Source organism: Anguilla rostrata, chromosome 3 (assembly GCF_018555375.3).
Source record: "Anguilla rostrata isolate EN2019 chromosome 3, ASM1855537v3, whole genome shotgun sequence".
Lineage (NCBI taxonomy): Eukaryota > Metazoa > Chordata > Actinopteri > Anguilliformes > Anguillidae > Anguilla > Anguilla rostrata.
Window position 1 is genome coordinate 3974291 of NC_057935.1, and position 12650 is coordinate 3986940.

Below are 12650 nucleotides of genomic sequence, written 5' to 3' on the forward strand. Positions count from 1 at the left end.
TATGTGAAGGCTTGGGTAATGTCGTCTACGCTGAAGATTTTTAGATGTCTGCGAGGGAAAGGAAAAGAGAAAAGTAAAAGCTTTGATTGATCTATCAAAGAAAAGGGAAGTATGATAGGTGTGATATGCCTCCAAGCCCAACAGATGCATTTCTTGCGGTGGCTCCCTGGTTGTTTGTTGTCCTGGCAGGGAATTTTGAATTTTTGAACATAGAGATGTGATTTTAAACGGAAAAAACTGTATACTCTTACGTTAATTTCACAAATTATGGATATTAACAAATACATACCGATGCCCCTAAGAGCAGCAATAATAGATTAGGGGTTAACAGATTAGTGCCTGATTTTGAAATCAAAAAGAAGAGAATAAATGGCTTTTTTCTGTGAATGCTGGAGAAATAGCATAACTTTGACAGAAATTAAAGTGCAGTTTAATATTTTTGACATTCTTCAAAAAGGTTTTCGTGACCGTTGTTTTAAATTCATATTTCAGTTTCTAAAGAAAGCCGATGTAATCTATAGAATTTTAACACCAAACTGTTCAAAAAAATGTAATAAATACCCCGACCAACACTCCGATTCAGACGGTGGCGGCAATGCACAGTGAGCCTTTGCGACAGTAGAAGAAGAAAAAGAAGAGGAAGACGATGTAAGGAACAGGGCTTTTTCGCACACCGGCAGCGGTCAACAGCTAACAGCCCACCATGGCCGACAAAGCGCAGACACGATTAGAGATAAAAACACAAGGAGAGGTTGTCAGGAAACTAAAGGCAGAAAAGGCTAGCAAAGAACAGGTCAGTATGCCGTTCTGTAAACTTAAGAAGGTTTCTATCAGGTTTCTTTATTTTACGTAATGAACATGTCAGCTGTGTCTAGCTTGTCTAGGCCCCTCCCATGGTAACGCATGGTTGTCCATATCCACATCAGTATCTTGCTTTTTGCTAGCTAACTATTGCATGATCTTATTCTGCATGTCTTGTACAATTCACAGGGCCGTTTACTGATCTTTGATAAATTTAGCCTGTTAGCTAATGCTACGTTCTGCTGCCGTTTTATCGAATGGGGAAGTTCAAATGGGCAATGATTGCACGCGTAATTCGCCGGCTGGTCGCTAGCCCATTCATATTGCGTACGCTAGAATCCTTTAAACGAATTGCTTTGATGGTTAGTTCAGATTCGTCCATTTTCGACGCGACTGACTATTTTTAAATAAGAGTCGTTGTCGCTGATGAAAGTAAAACAACGCATCCGCTTTCTGTTGCCTTCATCAGAAATTCAGTTTCACTTTCATAGCTACCTAGCTGATGCAATCTCCGTGTAATGTCAGAGCTAGTTGGTTAACGAATGAATGTGCACCTAAAAGCCTGCTTTAAAGAACATTTGAAAAACCTTTGACAGCATTACCCACAAATAGCTAATCTTTGCTATGCAACGATTTCCCCATCTTATTGGCAGAAGTGACACTTTACTGTAAGCAGTTAGGCGACGTTGTTGGCTACGTTTCAAATTTCAGACGCATGCAGCACTTTAAACATACAGAGTTGACAGTTCACACTTGTTTTGTGCTTGAATCTATTGCGCGTGAGTACTTGAGACTGTTACCAGGTTACCGTTATCATAAGATAAGTAAGTAAAGCATTGCATGGGATGTCTTGATTTCAGAGGTAATCTGAACTGGGTAATGAACACAATGTATCGCGTAAATAAGTCTATACCCAAGTTCAATAGAGTGGTGTTTCTAATTATTTATGTAGGCAATTTTTTCCATTATGCAAAAAGCAGCTGTAATGGTCAGTTCAGCTGCTGTAGATCCAGTTGAAATTACAATTTGAAACAAAACCACGCTAACCTGAGTGTGTTCCGTAATTTCCCCCTTACATTAACATTGTAGTTCCCGCCACATCCTCTTTCTGTGCTGTAAGAGGTGGCCGGTGTCGTTGACTCGGATCAGAACCTCCCTTGGGCCGTGTCCCGGTGCTGAGTGTGGGACAGCTGGTCCAGGCTCAGTTCTGAACTCTGAGCCAATGACACCGATCCCCTCCCATGACCAGTTCTCTTGCCCCAGACCGGTTGATCTGACCATTGCTCCCCTTCATGTTTTGCCTCCATGTTGCGGCGACTCCTTGCACGTGACTACTGCCCCCTAGTGGTAGGGTTGCTGACCACTTTTCTCCTGTTCTTCCTGCTCGGTGTGTCCACGGTGACGGGCGGAATCCTTTCACATTGCGTCCATCCTCCAACTCCCCCGCCCCCCACCATCAACCCCTAACAACGTACCGTGGATACATCGTGGGTCTATCGGACACGCCTTTCTACCACTGTGAAAATTGGGGTGGACTCATACTGGGGTCTCCCTGCCCCTGAACTGCCTGCCTTCATCTTTGGATTTGACCTCTCATCTGGCTGGATTTTTTTTTTCCTCCACAAATTTTTTTTTTTTTTTTTTTTTTTTTGGGGTGGGGTGGGGGTGGGGGGTGAATAAAATGGGCTTTGTGTCCGCGCGATTGTGCGCTGGGATCGTCGCTCGCTGGACCGGACCTTTCCCCCGCTCTGTCCGTGCCTGTTCGGGAATGACAATCTCACAGGTAGATCGCAATTCACAATTCAGTCCGACTGATGCTTGTAACCAAGGCAACTTACAAAATGTCAATCTTAACACAATGAGCAAAACACCACTAGGGCTAGAGATGGGCACTGTTGCAGTCAAATAGGTGGCACCTTCTCTGGTGTGTGTGGGAGAGAATAAGGTTTTTATCGTTAGAAGTTGTAGTAAGCTAGCTTGCCAGGGTCTCCCTATTCTTTCTTAGTTGATGTTATTTTATTGCTGTTGTAGTGTATCTGTTTGTGTTGTGCCCTGTTTCGTTGCCTGGCTTCAGCAGTGTTCTTATTTTTGCTGAGTGACGTTCAATAAAGCTGCACTGAATTGAAGTGAGTGCGCGTATCAGCATCTGTCTCACGGTCCGTTTTGTGTGTCTGTCCGGCAGATCGATGAGGAGGTCGCCAAACTCCTGGAGCTCAAGGCCCAGCTGGGGGAGGATGAGGGAAAACAGGGCTTCGTGCTCAAGACCGCCAAGGTGGGTACGCCCCCGGGATGGATGGGTATTTAATATTGCTGGGGCCGCGCTGTGTGGAAAAAATGAAGCACAGATCCGCCCGTTTTTGGACTGGAAGCTTTTTTGATAACTTTTTTTTTTTCTCCATAACTGACCTGCAGGGCACGAGGGACTACAACCCAAAGCAGATGGCCATCCGTGAGAGAGTCTTCAACGCCATCGTGGGCTCCTTCAAACGCCACGGCGCCGAGACCATCGACACGCCCGTCTTTGAGCTGAAGGTACCGGCCTGCGTATCTAAGGGAAAAACGTTTCGATTGCTATCATCCATCGCGATAAGGTGTAATTTAATGGACGCAGAGAAGACTTCATGAAGGTATGTAGAACCCCGTCACAATCCGGCCACTCAACCAGCCCCCGCCTTCGATCACCACCCCCCCTTTAGACAGATTGTTTAGGGCCACCAACTGGCCAGCCTGAGGTTGCTGTAACAGAGGGAGCTGTTCGACAAGAATGGGCCTTCATTTGAAGTTGGCCTGGTTGAATGTGTGTGTGTGTGTGTGCTTTACCTGGAAAAAAAACATGCTTCCCCTTTCGTTTTAGGAAACCTTAATGGGGAAGTATGGGGAAGACTCCAAGCTCATCTACGACCTAAAGGACCAGGGAGGAGAGCTGCTGTCGCTGCGTTATGACCTCACTGTATCCTTGGAAACTAGCCACAACCTCCCTAGGGCCTTGAGGAATGAATGCGGGACATTCATGTGTGCCTGAAATAATGCAGCTGATCCTCCAGGAGTCTATTAAAGTACTAATAATTGCTAATAAACCTACTGGATTGTAGAGCTCCAGGAACAGGGTTGGGCAGACCTGCTCTAGCTGCTGAATGAGGTGTGCTTTGTTGGGATTGGAGTGAAAGCTTACAGGATGGTAGATCTCCAGGAACAGGGTTGGGCAGCTCTGCTCTAGCTGCTGAATGAGGTGTGCTTTGTTGGGATTGGAGTGAAAGCTTACAGGATGGTAGATCTCCAGGAACAGGGTTGGGCAGCCCTGCTCTGGCTGCTGAATGAGGTGTGCTTTGTTATGGTTGGAATGAAAACCAGCAGGATGGTAGATCTCCAGGAACAGGGTTGGGCAGACTGCTCTAGCGCTGAATGAGGTGTAGCTTTGTTATGGTTGGAGTGAAAACACAGGATGGTATGATCCAGGAAAGGTTGGGACCTGCTCTGGCTGCTGAATGAGGGTGCTTTGTTATGGTTGATGAAACCCAGCAGGATGGTAGATCTCCAGGAACAGGGTTGGGCAGCCCTGCTCTAGCTGCTGAATGAGGTGTGCTTTGTTATGGTTGGAGTGAAAACCAGCAGGATGGTAGATCTCCAGGAACAGGGTTGGGCAGCCCTGCTCTAGCTGCTGAATGAGGTGTAGCTTTTTTATGGTTGGAGTGAAAACCAGCAGGATGGTAGATCTCCAGGAACAGGGTCAGGCAGCCCTGGCGACGGTTGAGTATCTGAGCATTGATATTGCAGTGCAGTTGTGTTTGGGGTTCACTTGGGGGCTGATCTCACCCCCCCATGGTGCAGCAAGGTTTCCTCCTTAACCAGCCTCCCTCCCCCAGGTGCCATTTGCTAGATACCTGGCCATGAACAAGATCACCAACATCAAGCGCTACCACATCGCCAAGGTGTACCGGCGAGACAACCCCGCCATGACCCGCGGCCGCTACAGGGAGTTCTATCAGTGCGTAAGTACAGCGCCAGGGGGTCGCGTGGTCCAGACCCTGTCTCTAAATGTGTACTTCGTTAAATGCACCTCATTTGTTCGGGACACAGAGCATCTACGTCGCCCTGTTTCCACGCTCCCGCGCACGTTAAAGCACGTCTGAGCGCTCCTTTCCCCCTCCCCACCCCCCCCCCACCCAGGATTTCGACATCGCCGGACAGTACGACCCCATGATCCCGGACGCCGAGTGCCTGAAGATCGTCCACGAGATCCTGAGCGAGCTGGACCTCGGCGACTTCCGGATCAAGGTGGGTCGCGTGAAAAGCGAACCGACGCGATGTTGAATCGCTCGGTCCTGGCGGTTACGTGTGAATGCTGTTTAATTCGGCCTTTTTACTACCCCAGTCTCCCCTGCAGCGTATTTGTGAATTAAATTCCCATTAGATTTTCACATGTAAATATAGGTCCTTAATGCGCAGGAGTCTCAGAAGTCTCATACGAGCGTAATTGTACTACCAGACAAACTGGTAATCAGTGTAATTATAGTGTACGTGTAGGTGGTGGGTCCGGTTGCCATGAGGAGATTGGGCAATGTGAAGGGCTTTTATTTTTGCTTTTATTAAATTTTGTTCCTCTGGCTGTTTAGGGCTGTGGTTGTGTGTGTCTGAGTGGGAAATAAGGTCAATAGAGCTGCCATCCTAAGGTCAGCTTATGAGCGTTTATGACCTGGGGATCTTTCTCACGCTCAGGATCTTTGTGACACAGTCACGTGACCCCCGTTTCCCGCCCTTTTCTCGCAGGTCAACGACAGGCGCATTCTGGACGGAATGTTTGCCGTGTGTGGGGTTCCGGATGAAAAGTTCCGTGCCATATGTTCCACAGTGGACAAGCTGGACAAGGTAGCTACACGCGTGTGCTGGACGCATGTGCTACACGCGTGTGCTGGATGCATGTGCTACACGCGTGTGCTGGACGCATGTGCTACACCGGCGCGAGCAGTGCTACAGGTGTTGCATGGAGAAAGACTGCAATTGACATGGTAGAACTGCAATGCTGTTGTGTGTTTCTTTAAGTTTATCTAAGTGTGTGTGTGTGTGTGTGTGCATACGTGCGAGCATGCACGTGTATATATGCATGTCTGCAATGGTGCGTGTGTTTCTGTAATGGTGTGTTTGTTTCTGTAAGTGTGTGTGTGTGCGTGTGCGTGCATGTGTGTGTTTCTGTAATGGTGTGTTTGTTTCTGTAAGTGTGTGTGTGTGTGTGTGTGTGCGTGCGTGCATGTGTGTGTTTCTGTAATGGTGTGTGTGTACTTGTAAGTGTGTGTGTTTCTGTAAGTGTATATGTGTGTGCGTGTGTTTCTGTAAGTGTGTATGTGTGTGTGTTTCTGTAAGTGTGTGTGTGTGTGTGTTTCTCTATGGTGCTGTGTTTGAGGTATGTGTGTGAGTGGTTGAATGGTGTGTTGACTCGTACAGCGTGTGGTGTGATTCTGTAAGTGGTGTGTGTGTGTTCGTAAGGTATTCGCGTGTGTGTGTGGTGTGTTTCTGTAGGTGGTGTTCTGTAAGTGTATGCTGTGTGTGTGTAGGTATTCTGTAAGTGTGTGTGTGTTTCTGTAAGTGTATGTCTGTGTATAGTGATCTGTATGTTACGTGTTGTCCTGTGTGTGCTGTTCTTACAGTGTGTATGTTACTCACGGCTTCCTCTCCTCCAGTCCCTGGAGATGTAAGATGAGATGGTGAATGAGAAGGGTCTGGCCCCCGAAGCAGCCGACCGCATCGGGGAGTACGTCAGCCTGCAGGGTGAGCCGCCGCCCCTGTTACGTACGGCACTGTCACTGTTACATACAGCACTGTACCTGTTACATACGGTACTCTCCCTGTTACATACGGTACTGTCACTGTTACTGTACGGTACTCTCCCTGTTACATACGGTACTGTCCCTGTTACATACGGTACTCTCCCTGTTACGTACGACACTGTCACTGTTACATACGGTACTGTCACTGTTACATGCGGTACTCTTCCTGTTATGTACAGCACTGTCACTGTTACATACGGTACTCTTCCTGTTATGTACAGCACTGTCACTGTTACATACGGTACTCTTCCTGTTATGTACGGCACAGTCACTGGCACTGGATGTGTTCTTAAGTGACTCTTAAATTTTATTTATTTGTGTAGTGTTTTTTTTTTTAAATTTAATTTATTTATTTTTGCAAAAAAAACGTTTTTTACAAGGGCCCACTTAGGGTGAAGACTCCTTGGCTGAAAAACTCCCCAAATGCCTGCTTTTACTGTGGGTAGTCCAAATAATTGACATGTTTATTTTGGTCGTGATGCTGAACCAGTTTGGCCTTTGCTGCTTGACAGTCCCCAGTGGCCCCAGTCAAACAGTTTGAGGACCCCATGCTGAGGGGTTCGAAGGTCCTCAAAGTAAGAGACCTGTCTCCTCGTTTCATTACATCCCCATGGAAACCCGGACAGCGGTGATCTGGTGTTTATTTTCCTGATTTACGACCGCCCTTAAGTGGCCCTTCATCTGGTTTCCATAGCGACGGAAGCCTGGTCTCAGACACTCTTATCTGAGGTCATCTGTGGTCGTGCAGGGTCCCAGCTGAGAGTAAGGTCAAAGGTCAGTTTGACTTTCAGATAAGAGTAGGGGCGAAGCAGGATTATCATCTCCTGGGAGATGTTTTTGTTGTGACTGTCACTGGAGTCAACAGAAACCTGGCTTTTTAATCACCAGGAATATTTGGTCACAAACTTAAGACGTCTGGCGTTGGACAATATTGATGGTTTATTTAAGCAGTCGGGTGTCCTGATAGGTGGATCCATTGTCTTTTTTAAGATGTACAGTGACTTTTTTTTATTATGTTAAACCCTGGTGATCCCAGACTGCCTACAGTTAGCCATAGCACAGGAGCCGTTTCATTAGTTTCAAAGAAGTGAAATAAGACATTTTATCATGCTTGTGTGACTATAGTAAGATTAAAGCTGGCTGGCTGTGTACAGGTTCTGTTCTGGTATTTCAGAGATTTTTTGTGTCTTATAGTTTAGTGTCTGTGGTTCTAATAAATGACTGTGATTTTGCTGAGTGACCCTGGTTCTGATTGGTGACTGCGGTTCTGTTGTGTGACCCTGGTTTTGCTGAGTGACCCTGGTTCTGATTGGTGACCGTGGTTCTGTTGTACGGTTCGTTGTGACCCTGGTTCTGCTGAGTGACTCTGGTCTGATTGGTGACCGCGGTTCTGTTGTGGTCCCAGGCGGAGCGGACCTGGCCCAGAAGCTGCTGCAGGACCCAAAGCTGTCCCAGAACAAGCAGGCCTGCGCCGGGCTGGCGGACATGAAGCTGCTCTTCACCTACCTGGAGCTCTTCAGGGTCACGGACAAGGTGAGTCTCTCCCTCCCTCTCTCTCCTCTCTCTCCCTCCCTCTCTTCATCTCTCTGCCCCCCGCCCCTCCCCCCCCCCCCATCTTACGTGTGTGAATCCCACACCAGTCTGTTCAACTGTAACTCTCGATGAGCGTCTGAACGGTTTTTTTGGCTCTGGACAGGCAGGCTCTTCACCTCTCTCTCTGCCTTCTCCCCTCCCCCCCTCCCCCTCCCCCCTCCCAGGTGGTGTTTGACCTCAGTCTGGCCCGCGGCCTGGACTACTACACGGGGGCGATCTACGAGGCGGTGCTGATCCCGTCGGGCCCCGCCCCGACCCCCCCGCAGGACGGCGCCGCGGGCGAGGAGCCGGTCAACGTGGGCAGCGTGGCGGGAGGGGGTCGCTACGACGACCTGGTGGGCATGTTCGACCCCAAGGGCCGGAAAGTGCCCTGCGTGGGCGTGAGCATCGGCATCGAGAGGGTCTTCTCTATCATGGAGCAGAAGGCCGAGGTACGCGGGCGCCCCCTTCCCAAACCGCCGCAGGTCCGGCCTTCGCCTCGCCGGGGTTAGAGGGATGTGAGCGAATGGCGACGAAATGCTCGATCGCACGTGAAGCGTCTTCCTCTCCGGCTCGAACGCTCGCGGGCCACGTTTTGAACAGAATCAGAGAGCGTGCGTGTATGTCTGTGTCAACACGGGTGGGGCGGCAGTATTGAGTGTGGTTGGTGAATACAGCTGGGTATTCCAAAATTTGTAATGGAAGTACCGGGGTGGGCGGGACCTCTCCGTGACTGACATGTTATCTGACCTTACACAGAGGTGGGGGGGAGTGGGTGGGCGGGACCTCTCCCTGACTGACGTTATCTGACCTTACAGAGAGTTGAGGGGAATGGGTGGGCGGGACCTGTCCCTGACTGACATGCTATCTGACCTTACACAGACGTGGGAGAAGGGGGGGTGGGCGGTCCTACACCTCTCACCACTTCCCTAAGCCTCACTGATACCCCCCCCCTCCCCTGATGAGTGTACAGTATGTGTAGTACAGTAAGAGTCCTGCCTGCTGCTGCTGAGATCAGGGAGTGGGAGGGGCCAGCACACAATTACAGGCCTTCCTGCCATCTCTGGCTGGTTGATTGACAGGCCGCCCCAGCGCGTACCCTTCACTGCTGCGGTGGAGGGGGAGATTGGCCGCTCCAGCCGTCGCTGATTTTTCGAGTGGCTCTGGCCGCGGCCCCCGCCAGCCTGGCTTGGGTTTGATTGTAATTGACGCGGGCGACGCTTGAGGTGTCTGTTAAACAGCTGCGGAGGTCTAATTACCAACCGCCGTTTCCCCTAAAACGCAGACCGCGCGTTTCTGTCCCCCGACGGACAGGCCGCGTCGGCGCCAGACTGCGCATTTAAATTGGTATTTTACTTTAAAAAAGAAATCGAGTTATTTCTCTTCACACTGCAGTGGCGAGAGGATCTTACCGGCTACAAAAACGTTCTTGCTTTTTTCAGCTAACCAGATGTTTGACAAAAGTAAAGCGTATTTTAAAAAGGTAAAATAATAGATAAATAATAGGTTTGTTTTTCTGGCCCTAGAGAAATGTAACTCAATGGGGTTTTTAAAATGTTTTTTTGCTTCACTGCTACTTCCATGCAGAGGACAACAGTGGATCAGTGCAGTGCTTTGGGTGAGAATCAGTCCTGTGTTTTGATTGGATGAAAATCATTGTGATGAAATTGACCACGCCCCCCCCCTCCTCCTGCTCCAGGCCTCAGCGGAGAAGGTGCGCACCACGGAAACGCAGGTCATGGTGGCGTCGGCGCAGAAGAACCTTCTGGAAGAGCGCCTGAAGCTGACCGCTGAGCTGTGGGACGCCGGCATCAAGGTAATGCGCCTGCAGGACACGCCCCCAACTGCCCTGGGACACGCCCCCAACTGTGCTGGGACACGCCCCCAACTGCGCTGGGACACGCCCCCAACTGCACTGGGACACGCCCCCAACTGCCCTGGGACACGCCCTAAACTGTCCTGGGACACGCCCCCCCGGCCTGTCCTGGGACACACCCCCAGTCTGTCCTGGGACACGCCCCCGTTTGTTCTGGGACGCCCCCCCGGCCTGTCCTGGGACACGCCCCCTGTCTGTTCTGGGACACGCCCCCCAGGCCTGTCCTGGGACACGTCCCCGTGTCTTCCGGACAGGGCTTTCACAGAAACGGGATTCGTTCCTCTCAAAATAAGTCCATTCAGAAAATAAACAGAAGTTCAATTTGTGAATTTACAAAAATGGCCATAATGTTTCTCAGTCGGTTAATTGAATTTCAGTCATGTTATAGATTCGACTGATCTGAAATTAAATGAATTGACCTCCACCCCTAGCACAGGGCCTATGGATTTCTGGCCATTGATTGCTGATCTTGGCCCAGGATCGCTGTTCAAATGAGCCAACTCAGCTAAAGACCTTAAAGAGCTATTCACACTCTTATTGCTCCAGTGGTGATGCCACATTCTGTAGCAGACCTCCACGTGCTAACTCGATGCTAACGTTCTTGCTGCATTCGAGGCTGTGAGTTTACCCATGATGCTCCTCTCTTGCCCCTCCCCCTCGTGCCCCAGGCGGAGGTGATGTACAAGAAGAGCCCCAAACTACTGAGCCAGCTGCAGCACTGCGAGGACACGGGGATCCCCCTGGTCGCCATCCTCGGGGAGCAGGAGCTGAAGGGCGGGATGGTGAAGCTGAGGACCGTGGCCACCAGAGAGGAGGTACAGTACGGAGGCGCGTCGTCCATCACCCGAAAAAACGCTCACCCCGCTGAGCCCATATCAGCGCGGTGTAGCTGTCATTCATAACGCTGTACCTGTGTGTAACTGCAGTCGAGGTGTAGCTGTCATTCAGAACGCTGTACACGTGTTACTACAGTCGAGGTGTAGCTGTCATTCAGAACGCTGTACGGGTGTGAGCCTGCAGTCGAGGTGTAGCTGTCATTCAGGACGCTGTACGCGTGTGTAACTACAGTCGAGATGTAGCTGTCATTCAGAACGCTGTACGCCTGTAACCGCAGTCGAGGTGTAGCCGTCATTCAGAACGCTGTACGGGTGTGAGCCTGCAGTCGAGGTGTAGCTGTCATTCAGAACGCTGTACGCGTGTGTAACTACAGTCGCGGTGTAGCTGTCATTCATAACGCTGTACGGGTGTGTAACTACAGTCGCGGTGTAGCTGTCATTCAGAACGCTGTACGCGTGTGTAACTACAGTCGAGGTGTAGCTGTCATTCAGAACGCTGTACGCGTGTGTAACTACAGTCGAGGTGTAGCTGTCATTCAGAACGCTGTACGTGTGTGTAACTACAGTGGAGGTGTAGCTGTCATTCAGAACGCTGTATGCGTGTGTAACTAGTCGAGGAGTAGCTGTCATTCAGAACGCTGTATGCGTGTGTAAATACAGTCGAGGTGTAGCTGTCATTCAGAACGCTGTACGCGTGTGTAACTACAGTCGAGGTGTAGCTGTCATTCAGAACGCTGTACGCGTGTGTAACTACAGTCGAGGTGTAGCTGTCATTCAGAACGCTGTACAGGTGTGAGCCTGCAGTCGAGGTGTAGCTGTCATTCAGAACGCTGTACGCGTGTGTAACTACAGTCGAGGTGTAGCTGTCATTCAGAACGCTGTACGCGTGTGTAACTACAGTCGAGGTGTAGCTGTCATTCAGAACGCTGTACGCGTGTGTAACTACAGTCGAGGTGTAGCTGTCATTCAGAACGCTGTACAGGTGTGAGCCTGCAGTCGAGGTGTAGCTGTCATTCAGAACGCTGTACGCGTGTGTAACTACAGTCGAGGTGTAGCTGTCATTCAGAACGCTGTACGCGTGTGTAACTACAGTCGAGGTGTAGCTGTCATTCAGAACGCTGTACGCGTGTGAAACTACAGTCGAGGTGTAGCTGTCATTCAGAACGCTGTACGCGTGTGAAACCACCGCCGAGCCACGGTCACGCCTGTTCCTCTCTCCCGACTCGCTTTAGGTGGACGTGTCGAGGGCGGAGCTTGTGGACGAAATCAAGAAGCGAACCCTCCAGTAGCGGAGCGATGACGAACGGGTGGCCGCCCGTTACCAAGGAGACGCCAGGCCCCTCAGCATATCAGCATATCGCCCAGAATAATGGATCTATCTGTATGCTAATGGCTAAGCCGTGACTCTCGCCTGTATCCGCACAGAGAAAGCGGTCACATACTCATCATGATTCCTCCATTCCGGCTCTGTTGAGCCACGTCGTCATGGTGCACCCTGTATAATGGAAACCTTGCTTGCTTCCTGTTGATTCCCACAAATAAAATAGCTTGTCATGTTTAAGGTCCATTTGGATTCTTACTTTGTCCCCAATTAATTTTTTTAAATTTTTTTTTTTTTTAAAATGTTGACACACCCAAAAATATAATTTTCCCGGCCTCTCCTTTCTCCTGTACCAGTGCTGTGTGCGTATGCTGTGCTCAGTGCTTGATTTCTTTCAACTCCAGCGGTCAGCGTAAACTAGG

At 49.9% G+C, this 12650-nt stretch overlaps 1 protein-coding gene across 1 annotated transcript; it reads left to right on the forward strand.

Moving 5' to 3' along the window:
* Nucleotides 1-583: 583 nt before the first annotated feature.
* hars (histidyl-tRNA synthetase) lies at nucleotides 584-12472 on the forward strand. Its single transcript, XM_064325545.1, is given in 13 exon segments — nucleotides 584-793; nucleotides 2984-3073; nucleotides 3214-3333; nucleotides 3656-3751; nucleotides 4665-4790; nucleotides 4969-5076; nucleotides 5569-5694; nucleotides 6486-6564; nucleotides 8029-8156; nucleotides 8381-8647; nucleotides 9895-10011; nucleotides 10740-10886; nucleotides 12140-12472. Coding segments are annotated over 13 exon segments (1551 nt in total). The 5' UTR covers nucleotides 584-703; the 3' UTR covers nucleotides 12197-12472.
* The last annotated feature ends 178 nt before the right edge of the window (nucleotides 12473-12650 follow it).